Below are 24,916 nucleotides of genomic sequence, written 5' to 3'. Positions count from 1 at the left end.
TTGTAATTTGAATTAGAGGCTTTAAAATAATAAGTTTTTTTAAGTTTACAGAATTTGGTGTAGTTTGGATTAAAGGCCTTGAGAATAAAACATATGAAGAATGGTTGCAGGATTTGGGTTTGTCTAGACTAGAGAAAAGAAGGATTGGGAGGGATATGATAGCAGTATTCCAGTATTTGAGAGATTGGCACAAAGAAGAAGGGGTCAACTTATTTTCCAAAGCACCAAAAGGCAAGACAAGATATAATGGATGGAAACTAATCAAGGAGAGAAGCAACCTGGAATTAAGGAGAAACTTCCTAACAGTGAGCACAATTAACCATTGGAATGGCTTGCTGTCAGAAGTTGTGGTTGCTTCATCCCTGGAGGTTTTTAAGAAGAGACTGGACAGCCACCTGTCTGAAATGGTATAAGGCCTCCTGCTGGAGCAGGGGGTTGGACTAGAAGACCTTCAAAGTCCCTTCCAGCTCTATTCAGACTGACTGGTCTTGTATTTTACCTAGTCTCATAATTTTGATCCAGGTACTCTTTCATTAGTGAAGGAACTGTTTAATTCTCCCCTTGTTAATTACCGTGTTTTGTTTTTTGTTACTCTTGAGTAACCTTCTCTCTCTCTCTCTCTCTCTCTCTCACACACACACACACACACACCAGTATCGTATCTCAATTTTGCAGCTTTTCCTTTTCTTTGCCACAGTAGTACCTAGATTGATCCCTGTAGGCAGAAATTGGGCTTATTTCTCAGGGAGTCCTTCTAATAGGTAAGGAACCAGGGCAACAGTTCCATCTCAGCTTGCTGCCTGCATGCTGATTTTTTTACTCCTAGGAAGGTTTGTGTTATTCAAAGATGTGATTCCCACTTGTCAATTCGTCTATAATTTCCATTCTAATAACATCAGGTCTTAATGAAAGTGAACAAAGAAGCAACAAACATGTCTCAGAAGGGGGTGCTTTGATTTGTGCAGATCAAACACAACACAAAACACATTTGAAGGAAGGGAGCTCCAGAATCCCAAGTGGAGGCTGTTCTACTCATTACACAGAACCTGAAGGCAAAACCTGCAAGTTTGCTTATGTTGCTTTTTCAATACTTCCAAATTTTTTCACTTGAAATATTTACTTTAATTTTAAAATTTAGAAGTTACCTGAGTCCAGAAGACACTAGGCAACTAATAACCTTTAACAGCAAGAACAATGATAAAGAAGCAAAAATCATAAACATACAAACAAACAATTCATAACAAATGACAAATCCTACAAAGGCTTGGTACTATGCCTGTTTCAAGGTCTGTGGAAATAGCCTGCTCTTCTTCCCAAAAACAATGTATATTTTTATAAATTGTTTATAAACCTTTCTGCTCATGTGATATAAACATTTCAGTTGTTTATAAAAAATTGGCCACCTGAATAAATGAGAGGCAGAATAGAATAGCACTTCCCTAAATATCACACTACCATGAAAATAGTTGATGAGATCATTTAAGTATAATAAATCCCCTATTATTTTGGATTGGTGATAGCAAGTATTTAAGCTACATTTTTTATTTCCAAATTAAATTTGCCACTTCTAATCAAATAAACATGGTCTCAGCGTATGAAATGACAGCGGTATAATAGAGATTCCCAAAGGAGTTTATTTATTTATTCAACTTGTATACTGCCAAACCAATTTATCTGACTAAAAAGCTTTAAGAAAAAGTGAGGTGGGAATCAAGACAATCTGAGAAAAAAATGGTGCGTAGAGAAGAGAAGAAAACTGATAGCAATAGCAGTTAGATTTATATACCCCTTCACAGTGCTTTACAGCCCTCTCTAAGCAGTTTACAGAGTCAGCCTAATGACCCCAAGAGTCTGGGCTTTCATTTTACCAACCTCGGAAGGACGGAAGGCTCAGTCAACCTTGAGCTGCTGAGAATCGAACTTTGGCTGTGGACAGAGTTAGCCTTCAATACTACATTCTAACTACTGCACCACCATGGCTTTTTGATTTAACAAAAATTAATTCCAGATCCTGAACAATAAACAAAGCTAGCTTAATTTTTAAAAAAATGCAAGGACAAATGGATCTTATATTATAAAACCTCCATGAGAGATATGAGACTATTACTGATAAAATAGAATTATTTTTTTTATTTTTTTATTGGCCAAGTGTGATTGGACACACAAGGAATTTGTCTTGGTGCATATGCTCTCAGTGTACATAAAAGAAAAGATACGTTCATCAAGATACAACATTTACAACACAATTGATGGTCAATATATCAATATAAATCATAAGGAGTAGTTAAAAAGGAGTAGTTAAAGAAATGAAATATTTATAAATATTTTCAGGGAACAGAACAGGTTGAGGAAAGAAAAGATGAAAGAAAAGAGAATAAAAGAAAAAAATTCAAATGCCGTTGAGATATAGAGGCTCACCATTATGAAAAAGAAATATTGCAGGTTAAACTTCAACTGAAAGATAACATTAGGTTGTATCATGTATCTATGCATCTTTCTCTTGGTTTTTAATGGAACTTAAGAAACAAAAACTTCATGATATTCATACTATGTTTGATCTGAGGAGAGCTAGCAGAGATATAGAACAACTTTTCTGAAGAATTAGCTGCTTTTAATGTCTTTAAACCAACTATATACTAAGAGGTTTGCATTTTTTTCAACAACTATTTTAAATACACAATAGTTGCAGAAGAGTTACATAGAGGACAGGTTATAACTGTGGTTAAAAAAAAGGATCATCTGAAAACTACTATTTTAGGTAACCCATACTGGCCAAAAAAGGGGGAGAAATAGTAAAATGTAAGAAGTATGCCAATATGGGATTTTAATTCTTAAATTTTATGAGATTGACAAATAAAAGAATCCCAATTTGAGGAAATGATAAACCATAACTGCCTCCTTGTCTGCGTTATGTACCAAATCAGCGGATGGAAAAAGTATCTGTATTGACAGACAAATTAGGAAGCTAAAACCTTTTGTATCAGCAGTAACAAGTGTCTCAGTGAATGAAGATGAAAAGGGGGGTTGTTTGAAAAAACTATAATACTGTACAGCAGGGGTCTCCAACCTTGACAACTTTAAGCCTGGCAGACTTCAACTCCCAGAAAGCACAGCTAGCAAAGCTGGCTGGGGCATTCTGGGAGCTGAAGTCTGTCAGGCTTAAAGTTGCCAAGGTTGGAGATCCCTGCTGTTCAGCATCAATTTGTACCATTTATTATAGGAAGGGATATCTTGGGTCCCAATTCAAATCCTTATCAGGTGACAACAGGATTAGGTTGAATAGCTATATCCTTGATCATTGTATCCCTGATTCAGAACATGGGCAGAAGCTGAGGAAAAAGTAGGTTGTCTAGAGGAATCCATTTAAAAAAAACAAAAAACCAGAAACTGAGGAAAAAACTGTTGTTAAGAAAAAAGTAGCTGTCAACTGGAAACTTGGGGGGAAAAGAAATACTTGTGATTTTGGTTGCTGCAGAACATGCAGACCTAATTCAATAGCAGAGGTATTAATAAAAGCTTTAGCTAAGGCAGGAGAAGAAAAACATTATGCTCAACAATTTCTGCTGTTAAGAAAATAGAACGCCATGCTGAAAAGGCAAACCAGCCAGCTATAGTTGTAGTTGAAAAAAAAATCAAAGCCATTTCTACAGAAAGGGGTAAAATGGTTTGAAAAAGGAAGAATTTGGAAAATCCATGAGTTGAAAAAAAAGCAAGCATTGCATTTGCTCCAAAGGAAATTGTTTCTCTGGGTGACGTCAACCAATGATAAGAAATAAAAACTGAAATTGCTGCTAAGGTAGAAAAGAAAAGAAAGAATGACAGGATTAGAAGGAGACACAGGAGAATGCAATGGTGCTGCTAACTTGGCTTTGAGAATAACTCTGGTTTGTAGATTGTTGTAGAATGTTCACCAAGGTATTGAAAATGGTAGAACTCAGCAGTCCTATTTGGGCAAACTGCTGACAGAGCTACAGACACCTTCCATCTTGTCAGAGAAGAGGGGAAACTGGAGAAGAAGAAAGGAGATGAGGAAACCAACATAAATCTGGGTAGATTTTTAAGAATTCTGTTATTTTGGGTTGGGGGCAATGACATTTTAAACTATACCGTATTTATCCCCAAAATTCACTCATAAACCCGATCTCACCTAATGTGCCAGCAGCAAGAAATCTATTTTTAAAATCTCTTAGAAATCTATCTTTCTTGAAGATTTTATCAAATTTCTATATCACCCATCTCACCTAAGTGAGTCTGAGCAGTTTACAAAGTGATTATTCAAAAATGATGTTAAGATCAGGGTCTCCACCCTCTCCAGTAGCCACCTCAGTACGTTAGCCAGAGGAGGAATCAGTAGATGATGTTAGGCCACAGGTAAGCCTAATCTGTGATGGCTAATTCAGACAGACCAATCATCATGTAGTCCTTTTACTCAGTTACCTCTTAGTTCAGAAAGGGTTTGTTGTTATTCTCGGTGAATACCATACAACTTCTTTTTTGGCATGTACATTATTTCATGTTACCTGGTTGACCTCATTGTTGAAAGTCTGTTCGTTTTGTTTTTTTTCTCCCCTCCCAGCACTGCAGTCGCCCATAGAGTACCAGCGTCGGGAGAGCAAAACCCACAGCCTTGGACGAACAGGGGCTCTGCACCACTCACTGACAGGGGGCTCTAGCCGGCCCTCCTCCTCAACCTCCATGGACCAGAACAAAGGATCCAGCCTCCAGGCCCACAATGCCTCTCTGCCTTCCCTTTATCTTCCTGGTCCTGCCCCACCTGAGCCCCTCCCCTCTATCGAGGTAAGGCAAGAAGGTCATGAGTCAGGCTCCCACCTCAGATAGAATAGCAGTTTGGTGTGTGTCAGTGGTGGGTTTCAAAAATTTTCACCACCAGTTTTGTGGGTGTGGCTTGATGGAAGTGGCATGGCTAGGTGGGTGTGGCAGGGGAAGGATACTGTAAAATCTCCTTTCCCTCCCCAATCCAGGGGAAGGATACTGCAAAATCCCCAGTTCCTCCCAATCAGCTGGGACTTGGGAGGCAGAGAATAGATAGGGGTGGGGCCAGTCAGAATTTTTACTACCGGTTCTCCAAACTACTCAGAATTTTTGCTACTGGTTCTCCAGAACTAGTCAGAACCTGCTGAAACCCACCTCTGGAGTGTGTGGCTGACACATATTTTCTACTTTGGAGAAGAAAGCTTAACATCCAATGTAATCATTTGATTTAATTAAACAGTAGCTCTGAGCCTACTTAGAATTTGAATGCCTGAAATAACCATTATATGAAAATGGCAATTCATAATTAAGATAATTCTATCCTGTCTGTTGCTTGAAATATGTTGTGAACATATCCCATAAAGACAAAACAGTTTCTTGCTTCATTCCTAATCAATGCCGTTTTGTAAAATTTCCATTATTGATGCATGGAAAAACATCATATGGAAAAAAAGAGGTAGGAGAGGTTGTTATTGGCCATCTTTTAATAGAGCAGCTCAACAAATAATGAGGAACTGGGGCCATTTACTTAATACGTTGCTCTTTCCTGTCCTAGAAATAATCATATTGAAAGATACTATGTAAAATATTGAAAATAAACACCAATATATTTGGCTACCATATATCATTTCATTTAGAACAACTCATTAGTTTGGTCAAAGGACTCTGAGCCCATGCCAAGTGTATGTACAGCATATGTGTTATTCTGCCTATAGATCATAACTGCTCTATCCAAATGCTGAAGGTTGGAGAATCACAATCAAATGAAAAGGAAATCGGGTTGAGGAAGACCTAGAGTAGGACTTCTTAACTCTGTTCCAGCTAATCTAAGAGGAGATGATTTCTTTCTTTTCTTAAGGAGAGGCTATTCAGATGAAAGGAATGGGTTTCCATGGTCTCCCAAGATGGGCAGTTAAGAAATAGGAAAAATCCTTGAGTGAATGAGCGAGTGAGTTAATGAGCGAGTGAGTTAAACCCATGCCCCAAGCAACCCAATTTTTTTGCTTGGCCCATCCTTGAGGCAGAGATATTAGAAGAACTAGAACAGGGCAGGTGGAAATAGTAAGTGCTATTGCTACTAGGCAACTATTATTTAGTATCACTCACTGAACACACAAGGGAAAAATCTTTACACACCCACACGTGTTTGTATGGGTGTATGTGTGCACGCCAGCAGTGAAATCTACCTGGTTCTATCTGCCTCGTCGAACCAGTAGCGCCGGTTGCGGGAGGCTCCACCCACCTGCCAGGACATCATTATGTCCTGTTTTTTACCTTCTGCGCATGCGCAGAAGAGATGCGTGCGCATAGCGCACACCGCTCCTGTACCCTCCCGTTCCTGAACCGGTAGCGAAAGTAAGTGGATTTCATCACTGGTGCACGCGCAAAGATATATATTTAGCAAAGTTTTGATTTACCCACCAGACAAGAGGGACTGAGAAAAGGTAATTTTAGAGGAGATTAATTAATGTAGAAAAACCAGGTGCATTTATTATGAGGCTGCTTGTTAGAGGAATATGTTTTTCAACATCTATTTGGTTCTTTTATTTATTAAATTTGTATGCATATTAAATTCATGTGCATATGTATATAGGCGTAATAGAAAGGAGAGTCTTGGGAGCTTGTTTTTTTTTTTAATCTGGGAGATCAGTTGATTCATTTGCTATATTAGATTAATGGAATCCACTCTTCTCATTTTGAGAGAGATCGAAATATGTGCTAAATTAATGATGGCTTCAGTGACGGTATGAATGCTATAACATGCCTTCAGCATAGAAAACCATCATGTCCTTTAAGGATCATTTCTTACATCCAATGCTAAATGGTGCGCTCATCGCCAAAATGCTCAGCTTCTGGTTTGCTTTTCTGGTATTATGTTTTTCTCCAAATTTTCTCTCTTCATCCCACCTTTCACTTATAGCCATCTCACAGCCAAAGCTCTCCAGGGCCTGAATCCTCTCACATACCTTCTGAGCAACCTGATATGCAGCTCTCCAGTGCCCCTCAGCAAGAAACCCAGCAATTGGTGAGTTCTTGGTGAGTTCAGAATAATCACAACGATCAGATTATTCTGGTTCTGTTGACTTTCCCTCTAAAATTATTTCCTTTTGTTGGAGCTTACATTTCTAATTGCATGCACACACAGAGAGAGAGAGAGAGAGAGAGAGAGAGTGTAGGAACCTACTGGTCCTGGCCTTTGGCATGTAACCAGGGTTTTGTCTTGGGAGAGGGTCATTGTAAAGAATCTTTCTCTTCCCCTTTTGGGATCTCGATAAGCACAATCACTGCAGACAGCAAGGATAAACAATTGAAGCAAAGCTTAAATGCAGTTGTCCCTTCAATATGTTTCTCAGTTTCAGCGTGTTGTTGATTAGTACAATTTTCTCAACTAACATAAGCAGAGGGGTTATATAAATAAGTAATCGGATAACTACCAAAACTGTAGGAAGAGTTCCCAATGTGGAAAAGATAAAGGCAAACAAGAACAAATAAAATAATTGCCTATAGAATAGAAAGAAATAGAAATGAAAGGGACGCGGTGGCTCCATGGCTAAGACGCTGAGCTTGTCAATCGAAAGGTCGGCAGTTCAGCGGTTCAAATCCCTAGGGGCGTGTAATAGGGTGAGCTCCCGCTACTTGTCCCAGCTTTTGCTAGTAGTAGTTCAAAAGCATGTAAAAAATGCAAGTAATAAAAATAGGGACCACCTTTGGTGGGAAGGTAACAGCATTCCATGCGACTTTGGCATTTAATCATGCCAGCCACATGACCACGGAGACGTCTTCGGACAGCGCTGGCTCTTCGGCTTTGAAACGGAGATGAGCACTGCCCCTTAGAGTCGTGAATGACTAGCACATATGTGCAAAGGGAACCTTTACATTTACCTATAGAATAGAAAAACCCTTGCATGCTATGTCCACTCACACATGCGTGTGCACACATACACACCCTTTGCTCACTTTGCCCAGTTTACACACACAGATCCCCCTTTGTCTTCTATCTTATAACCTAAAATATTGATCTTGGGAGAGTTGGTTTTTATCAATCTTGTCATGGAACACTGGTAATCACCAACTATCAAACATTCATTTAGTGACTGTTCGGAGTTAGAACACTACTGGAAAAAAGTGACATGCTGTTTTTCACACTTACAACCATTGTAGTGTCCCCATGATCACATGATCAAAATTCAGATGCTTGGCAACTTGCTCATATTTATGACGGTTGCAGTGTCCTTGGGTCATGTGATCAGCTTCTGCTACCTTCTGACAAGCAAAGTCAACGGGGAATCCAGATTCACTTAACAACCATATGACTGACTTAACAGCTGCAGGGATTCACTCCAACATGCTGGCAAAGAAAGGTAAAATGGGGCAAAACAATTGTCTCCCTTAGAAATGTTAAGCTTATTTGTAGTCCTATTCTTCCATTTACAAAACAAAACAGATTTATCTAGCTGTTCATGAGTAGTTCTCGATCATGGAAACTCATGTCCTCACTCAGCGCTTTTACCCATCAATTATGTTTTGACCTTCTTCTGATCTTTATATAGTCCACCTTATTTTTTATTTTTATTTTATTTTATTATTTAAATTTATATACCGCCCTATCTCCCAAAGGACTCAGGGCGGTTCACAGGCATATAAAACATCAATATACAAAATTAAAATAATCTTTAAAAAACTTATTCCAATGCCCTATTATTAAAAATGGAAATATAAATATTAAAATCAATTTAAAACCCCTGTAAAATTTAAAATCTAAGCCAGTCCTGCACAGATGAATAAATGTGTCTTGAGCTCGCGACGGAAGGTTCGAAGGTCCGGAAGTTGACGGAGTCCTGGGGGGAGCTCGTTCCAGAGGGCGGGAGCCCCCACAGAGAAGGCCCTTCCCCTGGGCGTCGCCAGACGACACTGCCTAGCTGACGGCACCCTGAGGAGTCCCTCCCTGTGAGAGCGCACGGGTCGGTGAGAGGTATCTGGTCGCAGTAGGCGGTCCCGTAGATAACCCGGCCCTATGCCATGGAGCGCTTTAAAGGTGGTCACCAAAACCTTGAAGCGCACCCGGAAGGCCACAGGTAGCCAGTGCAGCCTGCGCAGGATGGGTGTTATGCGGGAGCCACGAGGGGCTCCATCTATCACCCGCGCAGCCGCATTCTGGACTAACTGTAGCCTCCGGATGCCCTTCAAGGGAAGCCCCATGTAGAGAGCGTTGCAGTAATCCAGGCGAGACGTCACGAGGGCGTGAGTGACCGTGCATAGGGCCTCCCGGTCCAGAAAGGGGCGCAACTGGCGCACCAGGCGAACCTGGTAGAACGCTCTCCTGGAGACGGCCGTCAAATGATCTTCTAGAGACAGCCGTTCATCCAGGAGGACGCCTAAGTTGCGCACCCTCTCCATCGGGGCCAATGACTCGCCACCGATGGTCAGCCGCGGATTTAGCTGACTGTACCGGGATGCCGGCATCCACAGCCACTCTGTCTTGGAGCGTGATGTTGCACTTTCATGCATTCAAATAGACTATACATATTAAATTAGACTGACTAGGCATAATAGTCAGTCATAATAGAGTTCAATAAGCTCATTATCTTATGATTACCAGGAAAGGCTCTTTGTTGTCCACAAAAAGTTGCATTCTAATGAAACATGGATGCTCGCTGGTTTGTTGTTATGCCACCAGAATGCAGATAAACCCAGAAACTTGCACGTCCTGCTGAACTGAAATAGCATTCACCATTTCTGATTATCTGATTGAGGGAATGACTATTCTTATGGAATCATTTTTCTATGAATACTGATTAACCTAGGGGGATTAAAAGATTAGATGATATGCAAAAACAATAGACAGTACCTGGGCCATTTCTTTCTCTGCTATTCTTCTCCCAACCCTTCTCTAAACAACAATAATGTTTCAAGACAACTTAATATGTAGGAATTGCTTCTGTATAAACCACCAGGAGATTAGTCTGCTATTTTTAAAATATCAAACCAACCATAATTTTCCTGGTCAAAATGACACTAAAGACTACCTCAGAGATCAAGACATTCAGGTATTATGTGGTATATAAGTGCTATTCCTATTAATCTATCTCATGTTAGCTTTGGAAGCCATATTAACACCGGAAGCTTCCACGCTGCCACCTTCTTCCGCTTGGGAAAGTAGGAGGGGGGATTTAGCAGAGGGATTGTAGTTAGACATAATAGCATTCTTGTTTTCGGTCAAGGTCATGGTGTTCCTGCATCTGGAAGAGGAGTGGTTGAAGTGGTGGCTCAGGTTGGGACGGATGGTGATTGGGCCATGTGATGGACTAAGGGGTTCAGGGGCTGGATTTGGGATTTTGATTTTCTGAGGGAAAACTCGGAACTCTCAGATTTGGGTTTTCCCAGATGTGCCAGTATACCTACTCTAATAAATGGGAACTTTGAGAAGATGCTTGTCTCGGAGTTTTTAATTGGAGTTGGGGTTTTCTGGAACACTGACATCTCAATCTGCTAGGAATGTTATTCTTAGGAATATGTCTACTCATGAGTCTCCACCAGGTAAAGTGCAGCTACACACTTCTGTCAAGAGAATTTAGTTCATTTGCCTGATTCCATTTCTCTTTTCTATGAAGTCAGACTATGATAAATAATATTTTTCATTACTGTATCACATGCCACAGTAGAATGGCAAGGACTTGACTAAAAACTTTGGCAGTCTGTCCCCTTTTCTTCCAACTTTTTCTTCTCTACTGCCCAGGCATGGGGAGTACAAACAAATGAAATATTTGTACACAGGTCCACTTAGTACAATACACATACTTTATGAATTGGCAGGTAGAGAAGCAACTTCTATAAAACATATCCTCAACTTCTGGCCATTAAAACCACACTAGGTTCTCATGCAGTTTCTTTCCCCTCATTTACCTGTAATTTTCTTCAGTTGGGGTATCTGTGTATAAATATGGGAGGGCATTATATGTCATGGCTTTTCTAAGAATTATGTAAAAATTTCCTGGACACAACTGTCTCATTTCATACATAGTCATCTCTCCTGGACAAAAGAACCAGAATCTGTTAACACCTATTCTGACGAACAAATGTAATTTAAAAAAGTAAGTTTTTGTGAGCTGTAGCTCATTTCATCAGATCCATAGAGTGACCAGACTGATGTAGGATTAAATTGCAGTGAGTTTGGGGGGAAGAGGTGAGGGAGAAAAGGGAGTAGAAGATGGATTGGTTATGCAGATGCAGGCAACATAAGAAGCAGCTTGCAAGTAGTTTATAGCTTGGGCTTTTGATACCCATCATTTCACTCTATTATATGTATAATGTAAAATGAAATGTATACCCTACATATTATTATTTAAATATGTTTTGCACATTTTTTTGTCAGGGAAGTGATACCCAGTTGTTTCTTGATTTTACATTTACAATTCCTTTTTGTTAAGGAACTGGAGGTTGCATACATTGCTGCTATCTAATTATTATTCATACAACAATCCCATGAGTGGTGTTAAAGTAAAGTACTTTTACTAAGGAATTACATTGCTAAATGTGGAGTTCTCTTCTCTCAGTTTGATATTCTTGACCACTATATCATCCTTCGAGTTTGCAGAGGATTTATTGTGTGTTTAAGAGATTCAAGAGACTTCAGTTGCACTTGCAGTGATGCCCACAATTGTCCCCTTGTCTTTTGAACAATCAGTGTAGTAAATATTGAAGACGTTGCTGCTGATACATTTCTTGTTCTGGGAAAGCAGCTGGTAGAAAAGAGTAGGTCATTGCAAGTAGAATCACTATTGTCCATGTTATAATTAGCTGAAGGAAGGTAAATTGTGAACCAATTAAACACCTATATAAGTGAAATAAGCTTGCCTATAGCTATAAAAATTATTTCTCATTTTAAAATAATAGTATCAAATCCCATTTTGTGAGAATGGAAACAAATGGTATTTCATGTTCTAGAAATATGTTTAGAGACGACAAAATATTGGATGGTCCTGAACCTGGGGCAATTAGATTTATATACTGCTTCATAGTGCTTTACTGCCCTCTCTGGACAGATTTCAATAGCAGCCTATTATCCCCAACAATCTGGGTCCTCATTTTACTGACCTCGGAAGGGTTGGAAGGCTGGATCAATCTTGAGGCAGTCAGGATCGAACTCCTGGCAGTGGGCAGAGTCAGCTTGCAATGCGCCACCATGGCTCTTGATATAAAAATACATGTCACGTGCTCTAATGTAATGAAATTGTGCGTAATGTATGCAGATTAGAGTGCAGCTTTCCTTAAGGAGAAATTTGGATTGCTTTGCTTTACGAATTATTTTTTCTAAACCTACTGAAATACAACAAATGAACCTGGCAGATAGCAGTTATATCAGATATATTTCTGTAGTTGACCATCTCTTTGTCGTCCCCGTTAGGTCCTGATTGAAGATGATGCCAGACCGCTGCTCCCCGATCCTGAGATCCCAGAAATTAATGTCCCTCAAGGCAGTGCCCAACTTGCTAAACTTGACGAGGATGAGCTGTGACTCTTGGACTGCAGGATGGTAGCCTCTGTCAGGCAGGCACTTCAGCTGGGGATATCTAACGTGTTTCCCACATCCCTCCTCCCTCTCTGTGGCTGCTGTGGAGGATAGAGAAATGTGCAGCAACAGCAGGATGGGAGGTTTTGCTGTCCTCTGATCCTGCTCAAAATGCCCAGACTTCACCCCCTTCCTCGTATGGGTGCAGGACCCCATATTGGGACTAGAGCATACTGCTGAAGGCCCTTCCCTAGACCCCAGTATATGCATGCTGTGGGGCTCTAGGGACTATACGTGGGGGGGGCTCTCGGATGAGGGGTTTAGATTATGTGAAATGAGAATATTTTGTTCGTTGTAATAAAGATTTTAATTAAAACTAACAAGGAAGTAAATTGCATCACACAAAATCTGCACAGGCATCACGAAAAGCTGATTTCCACAGCTGATTTTCGTAACATTTCCTCATGAGGAGCTTGTGGGGTTACATGTCAAATTCTCTGTTTTCTCCAATTCTTCATAACTGAGCACTAAAGTGTTAGGCAGGAAACTTCAAGGCAGTCTTGAATTCTCTCTGTACTAAGAGAACATTTTCTTCTCTTCCCACTTTTAAATTATACTTTATTCAGGCATCTATTTAGCTCAATACCAAGTCCCTCGTCATTTAGATTACAGAATCCATCATCCTGGTCATTAGAGAAAACGATCACTGCATAGGAAATAGGAAGGTGTGAATGTAGCTACTACATTCTTAAAAAAATGAGATCTTGGTTTGATTCTCCAGATTTATCAGCTATTAATCCATTTTTGCTGTCACTGGCACATCCTTGCATCCCAGCTCAAGGGCTATCTACTGTATTAGTGTGCAAGATTTGTCAATTAACATCAGTATGGAAGGATCAAGGAAAACTTCCTATCTATAAATCCTGAATTAATAGGATTTAACTTAATTCCTGAGAGCAAAGGGTTGGGAAAGGGGATTTCTCCTGTCAATCCCCTTTTAACAACAGTCTCAGAGATATAAATGAAAGAAGCTTGGTTCTTTTACACTTCAAAGGCCACACAGCCTATTTTGACAGAGGCAGCTCTGCTTACAAGTTGATCCTGATAGTGGTCAGAAGCATTCTTTATGAAACAAAGAAAAAGGTTATTTTCAATTAAGCAGTTTTTGCATTTGTTTCCTCTAAAATTTGCAAGTGAGAGGAGTATCAGCCATCCCATTCATCAGGTATTAAGTTCAAAAAGTGCCTCTTGTTAAAAAAAACCCCAACATTTCTATCTAGGAAGATGAAAACTAGAAATTTTTATTTCTGTAGATCCTTCCAAAATTACCTTTAAAAAAAAGTATGAAAAACAACTGGAAGCAATCATAGAAAAAAATATATAGCTCCACCAACATTTAAGGACAATAAATACTAATATTAATACATTTTTTTAAAAAAAGCAGAAAAGCAAAATACTAGGCAAACTATAAGAGAATTGTACCCCCCTCCCCCGAATACTTGTTATCTGAGCAATGCCTAGATGATACATTCCATTGTTGTCCAAGAAAGAAATGATGTGGGTCTACCAAACTTGCTTCAGGAGGTTTCACCTCTGAGGGTAATGCCCTTTTGCTGGCATACAGCTTGGCTGGTATTGAAAACAGGTCTTTTATGGTCTTCAGTCCAATCCCTGGAGGTGGGGGCTTGACACTTGCTTCGCCCAACATGCCACATCTGGATGAGTTATTACTGCTGTATCCTTTTTTTGGGGGGGGGGGCATGCTACAGGCAAAAGAATACCAATGTATATTCATAATTTACCCACAAGGTATCTCAAAGACTAGAGCAACTCATAAATGTATGCAGTCACGCATCCATCTTGGTTAAAACACCAGCTGACTCTTCTCTCAAAGATTCCACTGTGGGGCTAATTGTGTTAAAGACCCCATTGTGATGTAGCAGCAATAGCCCCATGGACACAAAGGTGATGATGGGTTTCCGTGGCAATTAAGAGGAGGAACAGAGCCCTTTGGAGTGGTCGGTCACAAAGGAACTGACAGCAGTAGTGTGCTTGCAAGATTATCTCAAGTAGAGCTGAAGGCAGCGTGAAAGGATCTGCCTTTCCATTGGAGAACAAACTTGCATCTTCTCAGTTTCATTCCCTAGTAGACTGTTCTTCTCACGAAAAGAAGAGGTGAGTGTCTCAAGACATTTGGGGAAGGAAGAATCAGCTACCAGTTCACTGTTTCCATATGGTTCTGAGCTGGGTGTGCATTTTTTAAGCTGGAATTCAGATGTGCATCAATAAAGGAGAATATTTGCAACTTGGGGTTGAAATGAGTCCTTGGTGCTCTCTGAGCTTGGTTGTGCACTGATGATGTTACCTAGTTTGGGTAATGGAACATCTGTGAGAAAACAAGCTCAGACAGCACCAAGGACCCCTCATTAAAGTGTGTGTGTAGTCCAAGGTTACATATAGATTAGCGTTTTTTTCCTTCCTCTTAAGCACAATTTTGCTGTAGACATTCCCATGAAGACAAGGCACCAAGCCACATTAGCTTTCCCACCAGTCAAAGATGGACATTTTTGACTGTACGTGTGGTAGTGGATTCATGCACAGAGGAACCCCAACCCAAGAGAGTTATAAATTCCACAGTCTGAAATATGACAAAAGGGGATACACCACTAGGGTGTTTCATCTTTATTTCTGTGTTTTCATTGAAAGATAGATTTGCCCTTGTGTGCTAAATTCCTACACCCTCAACCTTTCATCACTTAATATCGCAGAAGCAGCAAATGAATTGGTTAAAAATGTTCCTGGACATTTTTGTTACTAATTGCAGACACTGGAATCAAAGGTTTTGAGTGCTTCTACCTGAGGGCAGGGGAGGAGGGGAAGGAGATACTGCAGAGATGAAACTAGCATATCAACGAGAAGGCCATGTCTGAATTTTCAGTCATTAGCATGAGGATGCGTATATTCATGTTCACAAGCATATGAATTTTGGCATTCGCAGCTTCACACTAGCTTGTGGAGTCCTTTTCATTGCATATATTGGTTTGCTTTCTTAAATCACAGCAAAATGGGGAACGCTGGGTTAGCATAAATTTATTCATCGGGTAATTTTAAACTGATCTGTAAATTCTTATTTTTTTTATGAAATGACCCAAGAAAAAAGCAAAACAGTCTGTATATCGAGGGAGGGCTGCACCCTCTAATTTCTTAATCCTCTTACAACTTCTAGCACAAAACGTGTTTTAAGGAATTCAAACTATGTTGTTTGATGAACTGCAAAAATAATTCAAAACCTGTGATGCCAACATCAAAGATATAGGACACAGCAGTTATTTCTCAAGGTGGGCAACTTTTTAAGACCTGTGGACTTACAAGTCCCAGAGTTCTCTAAATCTGAGGAATTCTGGAAATTGACGTCTACACAAACCGGCAAGATTGAGCAGCAGTAGGATAGAGAATAGGGGAAAAAACTGATTTAGATGCTAGGTTTTCTTTCAGTGCTATGGAGAGCAGGGGCCAAGGTGGTGATGGAGGTAATAGCAACATATTACTTTGTGACTTGCCCAGTGGTGAAATCCATTTTTTTTACTACCGGTTCTATGGGTGGGGCAGGGCTTGGTGGGCATGGCAGGGAAGGATACTGCAAAATCCCCATTCCCTCCCCACTCCTGGGAAAAGGCTATTGCAAAATCTCCATTCCCACCCCACTCTGGGGCCAGCCAGAGGTGGTATTTGCCGGTTCTCTGAATTGCTCAAAATTTCTGCTACCGGTTCTCCAGAACCTGCTGGATTTCACCCCTGGACTTGCAATTGCTCAAGTATTGTATATTTATGCTTCCCCATACCAGTTTTGACTGTGGAAATACTCTTATGGAGTCTTTGGACTTGCCCGTGTTCTCATATCTTTCTGTAAATGAATGGAGACTGCTCTTAGCAGACCTTATCTAGGTTCAGAAGTGGGATTGTCTTCTGTGAATATTTGGATGGGAGATCACTTGGAACCTCATGACTGTAAGTGAAACGGCAAAGTCAAAAAACACCCCAGAAAGTAGTTAGGAGACCCGCTTACAAATCGATGTGTTTGTCAAGTCCCTAGAAATCACACTTGACTCAAAGGGGACTTTATTTTATATGAGAATTTATTTAAAAGTGTACTAGACAACCCATGCTGCATTGGCTCATTGTTTCAGAGATACTTCCTTACCTAACGGAGAAACCGGATGATTATTGGCAGGCAAAAAAAAAGGCAGTGGGAGTAAGAGCTATTTCCCACTTCCTGACAGCTTCCCCACTGATTTTTCTTGTAGAAAGTTGGAAGGAGCATTGGAAATGATGATCATGGTTGGCTGCAGCAAACTTTGGCAGTGCGGCAGCACTGAAAGGGCCACAACTTTACCACATTTCAATCAGGAGTCATGGATTCCAGATTTTGGCCGCATTCTCTCATTTGAGATGCATTGATTCAAAAACGGTTGCCCCGTGATGCACCGTTTCATCCAGTTGAAGGTTACAAACAATCAGATACAAGAGCTTTTATAGTACCCGTATGTAGATTCATCTACGTGGGTCAACTCTTGTTTCGTACTTGCTTCCAACTCTCAAGGTAACCCAGGGCATTAATTTCCTATTAACTTCCATTCAATGCATGCATTTCATTGTTTCTGTGGACACTTCCCTGATTACCATTTAAGCTCCTTATCCAATATGTCATTAATATTTTGACACTGTTTTAAAATAAAATTCAAATAGCTGGTTGGAAATTGACATGCCGCAAAGCAAAGCGCTAGTCTTTTTTATTTCCCAAGACTGCCTTCAGGTCTAATAACCACATTTAGAAAATAAAAATACTTTGCATTGCAACCCAGTTTTCTGTAAGAAATGTACTCTTGAGCCTAGATAAAAGAACATCACCACTCTTCCCAAAAGCAATCTAGAGCTGTAAGGAACATAAGGTGAGGGAGGGGAGATTTGAAGTAGTGGTGGGGAGCAAGTCACCAATTTGCCTTTCAGAAATAGAAGTTTTGTGACCTGTCAGCCATTTAGTCCCATAGAGGCCACGATGTACTACTTATATGGCCTCTTGACACAAAATAATTATCTGCCTGCTCCTGTTTTTATACCAATGGAATTGAGGGGGCTCAGGCATCACTATTGACTTCAATGGACCTAGTAATAATTCATTCTTGCTAGGCAACATTGGCAGGATTTTCTGACTGAGATTTCATGGGATCCCATTGATCTATAGTTGCCAGGCTCTTGGGAAAAACAAGATGACACGGCAAAATTAGTGTTGGGTGTAAAATGAATTCAGTTGCACCACAGCAAGGGCTCCAAATCAGTAAGACGGTAGCAAAAGTATATAAAACAACCCATTTCTTTGCTGCTATCCGGGGGCTGTCCAGATTTTTGCAGCCCAGATACCGTAACCCTGCTGTAGCCTTGCTTCCTTGACCTCATCTCTGCTCTTTTTAGGCCTCTTTGTTTAACATCACTCTCGCTTGATGCCCACTGCGGCTGCTGTCACAACAGCCACATTCCGCACCCGCTTTCCCTGGTGGGTCTTGACGTGCTTTGCTAGGTGGTCACTCCGCATAAATCTCTTGGGGCACAGCTGGCAGCCAAAACGCTTCTCCCCCGTGTGCGTCCGAAGGTGCCTTTGCAGCTCATCCGAGCGAGTGAAGCTCTTCCCACAGTACAGCCAGGAGCAAATGAAGGGGCGCTCTCCTGCATGCCAGCGGAGGTGGGCCTTCAAGTGAGAGGTTTTGCCATAGACCTTGCCACACCCTGGCAGATGGCAGACATGTTGCTTCTTCCTCCCTGGCTCCTCGTGGGACCTGCTGGCTCCCTGGCAATTGGGGCATTTACAGCGACGACAGCGGCGAGCCGTACCCAACAGCCCTTTGGGAGGGCTCTGCAGGAAGGGCGCAAGGGGAGGCTGGGGACTGAGAACTAGTGGATGTCCCAGAGAGAAATTGCTTGGCTGCTGCAGAGTCCACCAAGGGGCATCATCGGTGGAGGAGGGGCCGGGAGGGATAGCTGGACCCAAAGGCCATGGGCCTTGAAGAAAACTGGAGGAGTCCTGGGCTTCTGGGAAAGTATACGACGGGTGCACTGTGGGTGCCAACATCTTGACAGGTGACCACTCCAAGGAGTAGATGGCCTCAGCTGGCGGTGTCAGTGGCAGTTCATGGGCTGAGACACCGCAATTGTTGGCCATCATCTGCTCATGATATGGCATCTTGGGTCGTCCAAATGCCATGGTTGTGTGAGAGCGTGATGGCACCTCATTGCTCCAGAGTTGAAACATCCCCACGGATTCATAAGACCCTGGTGAGCTGGCTGAGGAACAGGGAAGTGGAGGTGCTGCTCGGAAGGCCAAGGTGGGATAGTTGACAGTGATGTCCTCTGGAGATGAGCTGGGAGAGCGGTCCTGAAGCAGAGCAAAAAAGACTGAGTGAGAGTGTAGATGTTAATCATCCCAAATCCTTAACCAACCCCTACTCAAACTCTGTCCAAGCAAGTCATCTTCTGTAGCACCTTGCTAAATCTTGCACTTTGCATACATCCTCTGACTAACTTTGCCTGCCATGCTAAGGTTACTAAATGTGAGGCTATTTTATCCTCCTCCCCTGTCATGCATAGATCTTTACTTTGGCTCTGTGAGTGATGTTTCATTGAAGTCTTAAATTGCCATTATCTGCAATGGAAATTGGACCAAACATCTCTCATAGTCTGTAAACACAGAAGCAGTTTTCTCAAAATGCTTGTTCTGACCAACATACCAACGTATGTTGGTCAGCAGATCACTTCATCTCACTCTTTAGAGGAAGAACAAGAACCACTTGAGTTGGAAGACCAGGTCTAGTTTACACTAAGCCCTAATTTGGTATCTGATACTTTCTACACACAATTTCTGCTTTCTGATCAAAGGGACTCAATCTTCTGTATGTTGCCAAATTCTGTTAGGCTCCTATTGAGATAAGATTCAAACCAACTGTTCCCCATCCCTCAATATAATATAACTGTGTGGCTAACTATTGAGGAAAAAAAAAGATATTTTTGAATGACACTAAATAAGTATAGATAGATGTCATCCCATTCATCTTAGAATTTTAACTCTACATGTTGACCACTTTTTTTTGTTGGTTATATTTTTTTTTAAATTATTAATATATGCTACCCAGAGTCATTATGGACTCTGGAAATTTTAGAATTTTGACAAATATTGATATTTAAAGATGTTTCAATAAATACTTGCTGTTGTTATAACTTAAGCAACAGCATTATACAAATGTTCTTGGACAGGAATATTATCTATCGGTTTTCAAACCTTTGTATCTTTTTTTTAAAAAGACAAATATAATAAGGAGGGCTGGGTGAGGCAGGGCCAATTTATGAAGCTGCTTTGGTTCCAATCACTGGAAATCCACTTCAGAGCAATACTTTTATGCCTTCAAGTTAAAAGCCTGTCAAAAGATCTGCAAGCCATTTTTCATTGCCTGAGGTTGTGCTTGGGGGAAAGATCCGAATGCAAAGCAGCTGATTTGATGTGGTGAAAAGGCTTTAAGCTGATGCCACTTCTCAGAAGTGTAGAAGGCACATTTTATCCTACTGTGAGGACCTGTCCAGGCCTAGTATTGTAGGTACTGATAGTCTCTCTTTGGCATGGTTTTTGCTGTTTTTTGTTTCTGTGTCCCAATTTTGTTTTAAACTCTTCCCATTATGCCGCTTTGATCTTTTAGTGTTGAAATATATTTAAGAAGAAAAAAAAAAAGCAGAGGAGACAGAATCCTAGAAGCATTTCAATTAAGCAGGAAGTCTCTACTCATAAATCCTGACTGAATGTAAATCCTGACAGATAGTCCTCAAGTTAGGACTGTAATGGAGCTTGCCCATTACAGCTGTAAGTTGTAACAGTCATAAAACGGAAATGGACACATGATTGTGTCTTTTGCAGTGAACACTGCAGTCATAAAATGAACCCATTGTTCACTATAGTGCAGTTTTAATAGAAACTAGAAGTGCTGATTTTTGACAACTGTTGTAAAATGTGGTTGGGACGGTACAAATGGCTGTAAATGTTGCTGAGCACTCAAATAAGGTCACTTCACCACAGCAAGAAGTGATTGTCAACATTTTGGATCTGGGTAATAAGCTCCCTTTCCCAAGTAGGTTGTAATTTCAAATGGCCATTAAGCAACCAGATGTAAATCAACAGCTATTTGAACTGGAAAAAGATGGAAATCCAGACAGGAATGTCACCTGCAGCTATTTTAGAATAAAAAAAGAGAACACCTATTTGTCATTTCATGAGATGATGTAGCTGCATCACTCTGGGTTTAAAAACAAAGTCGATCCTAGGATCATTTTGTATTACCTTCAAAAATATTTGGAAAAATAGTGGTGAAACTTTAGAGTTAATCACCATCAAGTAGGAACAACAGGATGAGGAATTCTAACTCCCACCAGTGTCAGGCAGCATGACCAGTGATGATGGCAGTTATACAATCTCATTCAGAATCTACTGGCTTCTAGTCCCATTCTTGTTATATTGGCCTTCCTGGAGTAGCTTTAATTGCATTATATTTGGAATTATGAAGTGAGTGAAACATTTTAAAGTCATTGGAACTTTTGAGCAATTGCAAAGACAATTGTGTGTGCGCAGGACTGGTTACCGCGTTTTTCATTTTGTCATCCCCCCAAATCAAGATGCTACTTTACTATGAACTTCATTGGTCACTTGATTTCATGTCATAACATTTATTTGAAATATATTTATTGAAAAATAATTTTAAAAGTCATCTTGCTCACAAACCCTTGTTTTGTTTAAACGTTTCCCTTAGTTTCCAGTTCAAACCCCATGCGAAACTCTGTACATGGCCAGAAAGAAAAGCTTGCTAATTCTCTTTAATAAAACCAAAGTCACTGGACTATTTCCTAATGAAAACGTATAGTAAAGGCATAGATTGCGAGAGAGAACCAAAAGAAAAAGAAAAAAAGAACAAGAATCACTGATAGGAATTTAAAAGTTGAATATGCTTCAATTAGGTGCCACCTTTTAATGGAGGAGTATGTGTATGAAAAGTTGGAAATATCTCTTTTGTAACTTTTTCAAACCTGTATTAAAGCATCATTGCTATACATTCCTCCTAGCAAGGAGGTCATTTTGAATTCAGTGGAACCTGTTCCACAGGCCACTCTTGAAAAGTTGCAAACAGGCAGGAAATGCTCCAACTAATAAATAAAGGTTTTATCCATCTGATCAACAGGAGAGTTTTGAGAACGGAACTTAAGCTGTGTCCATCACCTGAATTGCCACAGCTCTTGAAACAATGAATATCCTATAGCAGAAAGAGTTAGGAGAATGACCAGCACTTTTTAAAGAATATATTTTAAGCTGGTCATTTGCAGTTTCTGGGAGAATTCCCTGCCGTGAAGGAGCCATGCCATTCCTTACTTTAAAAGCCCTTATTATTGTTTCCTGATTGCTTATTTGTACCCTATGACTATTGATGAAGGTATCTTTTCTTTTATGTACACTGAGAGCATTTGCACCAAAGACAAATTCCTTGTGTGTCCAATCACACTTGGCCAATAAAAAATTCTATTCTATTCTATTCTATTAGCTGTGATCCCAGAAAAATAACATAGCGGCATTCTTACAGCCGGACCACTTTTCACAAATGAGATCAAATGAGGATGTATAAAAATCTCCTTCTCTCTCTCTTTATACACGTGGAAAGATGTGGAGAAAAAGTGAATGTCGAAAGGCAGTCTGAGGTAGGAATTCTGTGCCTGCTACTTCTATTAGCATGGAAAATATTCTCAAGCAGTTTGTGGGGGAAGGGTTGGTTTTGTAAACAGAAGAGTGTAAAACTGACTAGAAACTGAAGGATTAAGAAGGTTCTTTGTTCAAGTTCCCTTCCTTGCAATAAATAGACTGCAGCAGATAAGAGCTTGTTTACATCTAAGAGCTGGAAGGTTGGTGAAGCAAGAGTCAAGCCAACAGAAGAAGGAGAGAAGCCCAGGCTTTGTTCTGGTTTTAAATAAATTGGTGAGGAGCCAGAAGAAATGTTGCCTTACCCCCACAAAATAAGCCAATATTATGGGTAAAGGCAAATTCAGAGTCAATCAGGGAATTGTGCAACTGGATACATGGGGACACTCTACAACTAAACATTGGTGACAGTAATGATCTACAGTATTAGGCCTGTGGTTAGGATATAGGAAATTAGACAATTTTTTTCCTAATGAATGGCTTAAAGGGTTGTTGTGACTTTTTAAATTTGCCTCAATAAGCATTAAAATGTCACATTTCCCTACTCAAAGTGTTGCCTTCTAGCTAGAATTAGCTCAATTGCAAAGGCTTATCAGGTCTTAGGCAATTTTTTTCCAATAATTCAGTATCTACTGTAGCTTTTCATTAGGAGACATGAGGGAACTGAATTTGCAACCATTTCCAAGTAAAGCTACACTACCAAGTTGTAGTCTATTTCTGAATAGTCTTCCTGGCACTGAACAAAGCACAGTAGGATCTATTTTCCACCTTCTACAATGTATATAATATACTCATTTCGCAGAATAAAATCAAAAAATGCAATACTTTCATTAGACATTTAAAATAAGTATAATACCCATAAACAAAAAAATAGCACACTATAAATGTACATTCCAGGAGTCGTACAACCAATATATAATTAAAAAGTAATGTTTTCATTCAAAATAAACACAATTCTGCCCCCAACTTAATCCCTTAAAATGTCTGTACCCCAAATTAATACCACAGATGTCAACTTTTGTTTCTTTAGAGACACAAAGGACCTTCCTCACTTTTCAAAATGTTTTTGCTATCTAAATCTCAGCGGAGCTCACCTGCTAAAAAAAAAAATCACCTGCAGTTAGGATTGATTATCCTTTCCTTTCCTTTAGCATCTCAGCCGACTCACTACAGTCCAAAGTTAGCATCCTTCTAGTACATTTCCTATTCCTTTGCACCCATTTGTTCCTTACAGTTCAGGAGCAATTTAACAGAGCTTGAACACAGCAGGTGAAATCCACTTCTCTCCCTCAGAGTCCTTGCTTAGCTATTCCTTAAAATGAGAGTGCAGGTTTCAGTACTGAAACCTTAGTGGAAGATAAGGAAGAAGGAAAGCAGATGTGGTTAAACACATGGAAAATTCAGAGACTAACAGTCCTTTAAATTTAAGTGTTAAATTTGTACTCTATAACTATCATTAAGTGTTAAATTTGTACCTTATGACTTAATGATAGTGTTGTACCTTGATGAACGTATCTTTTCTTTTATGTACACTGAGAGTATATGCACCAAGACAAATTCCTTGTGTGTCCAATCACACTTGGCCAATAAAAAATTCTATTCTATTCTATTTTAGTAAATCTAAAAGATAATTTGCCTTATAATCAAGAACAGCTGCATATCCTCAGAATTTACACATCTGTAACTCCACAATCTCTTACAGAATGTCAAATTAGGGGGGAGACACACATCAAAAGTGCTATAATTACTTGGTTGCCAATTATGACTTTGTCGTTTCTTTTTTTTTTTAAGTTTCATTTCACCTTAATAAAGAATAATGATATGTCTGCACCCTCATCCCTTCAAGGCAAGGCTGCCTTACTCCAGAGTTCCTCTGGGGATTATCACATTTATGCGAATGCAAGAGGAAGCCTCCTTGAGAGTTAATGGGATTTCCATATCAACAGAAACGTCGCAGGATTTCCAGGAAAACGTTGGCGCGCGTTTCCCCCGTTCCTTCCACAGCAAAACCGGCGCTCCGGTCGGGTAGTTTAGCAGCCGAACGAACAGGCTGAACAATCAACAGGTGAAGTTTCTCCCCCAACTGCTGAATCTCCGCAGCAGGAAAATCTTCACTTACTGAATTGCACACACACATCCCCACCCCAGGTTAAAGACCCCCGAAGGAAAGTTCGCCCTCCAGGCGTATCTAGATGGGGGGGGGGTTTGTCCACCCACGCCACTTCTAACCCGGGGAGCTTCTTCCTACCTGCAGAAAAGAGGCGAAGTGGTTCGCGGAGTTGGGCACCGCCAAAGTTGCCATTGGGATCGGGGGTCCTCCAGCTCTATCCCCGGATAGGACTCCTAAACTCAGCCGAGAGCCTGGAAGCCCCGAAGTGGCCACCTGCTTCGCTTCCCCTCTCTATGCGAAAAGTCCCCCTGCCTCCCCAACCTGCATCTTTCGCCTCCTGCGCTCAAACTCCCCTCCCTCCTCCCCTTTCCCAACACTTTGATTTTGGCTCCCCGTCAGCCTATCAGGAGTGGCGATTGGAGGCGCCTTTGATGTCGCCCGAGCGAACCAATCATTAAAATAGATTGAGCGATTTCAAAGAGGGGCCTGGCTAGATCGCCTTTAAGGGCCGGGCTCCCCCGCTGGGCCG

At 40.6% G+C, this 24,916-nt stretch overlaps 2 protein-coding genes across 12 annotated transcripts in view; one reads left to right on the top strand and one right to left on the bottom strand.

Annotated features, from left to right (window-relative positions):
• ARHGEF25 (Rho guanine nucleotide exchange factor 25) overlaps positions 1 to 14,822 on the top strand; it is a 104,086-nt gene extending 89,264 nt beyond the window's left edge. For 5 of the 11 annotated variants that reach the window (XM_058168408.1, XM_058168407.1, XM_058168413.1 and 2 more), the window contains 3 exons: positions 4,577 to 4,797; positions 6,914 to 7,018; positions 12,398 to 14,820. In XM_058168408.1, coding sequence (XP_058024391.1) covers positions 4,577 to 4,797; positions 6,914 to 7,018; positions 12,398 to 12,508 — 437 coding nt within the window. In that variant the 3' untranslated portion in view covers positions 12,509 to 14,820. Of the gene's footprint in view, positions 1 to 4,576; positions 4,798 to 6,913; positions 7,030 to 12,397 lie in introns of all 11 variants that reach the window. The other 6 variants (XM_058168412.1, XM_058168414.1, XM_058168411.1 and 3 more) reach the window with 3 other exon arrangements.
• A 2,717-nt stretch (positions 14,823 to 17,539) lies between these two features.
• On the bottom strand, positions 17,540 to 24,632 carry LOC131190895 (transcription factor Sp5-like). The gene is made up of 2 exons (XM_058168420.1): positions 24,526 to 24,632; positions 17,540 to 18,929 (listed from the first exon to the last, which is right to left on the bottom strand). Exons 1-2 carry the CDS (start codon positions 24,577 to 24,579, stop codon positions 17,988 to 17,990), a joined length of 996 nt encoding a protein of 331 aa, XP_058024403.1. The 5' UTR covers positions 24,580 to 24,632; the 3' UTR covers positions 17,540 to 17,987.
• Between the last annotated feature and the right edge of the window lie 284 nt (positions 24,633 to 24,916).

The sequence above is a fragment of the Ahaetulla prasina genome, chromosome 2 (genome assembly GCF_028640845.1).
Source record: "Ahaetulla prasina isolate Xishuangbanna chromosome 2, ASM2864084v1, whole genome shotgun sequence".
Classification (NCBI taxonomy): Eukaryota; Metazoa; Chordata; class Lepidosauria; order Squamata; family Colubridae; genus Ahaetulla; species Ahaetulla prasina.
This window is presented reverse-complemented; position numbering and strand designations above follow the sequence as displayed.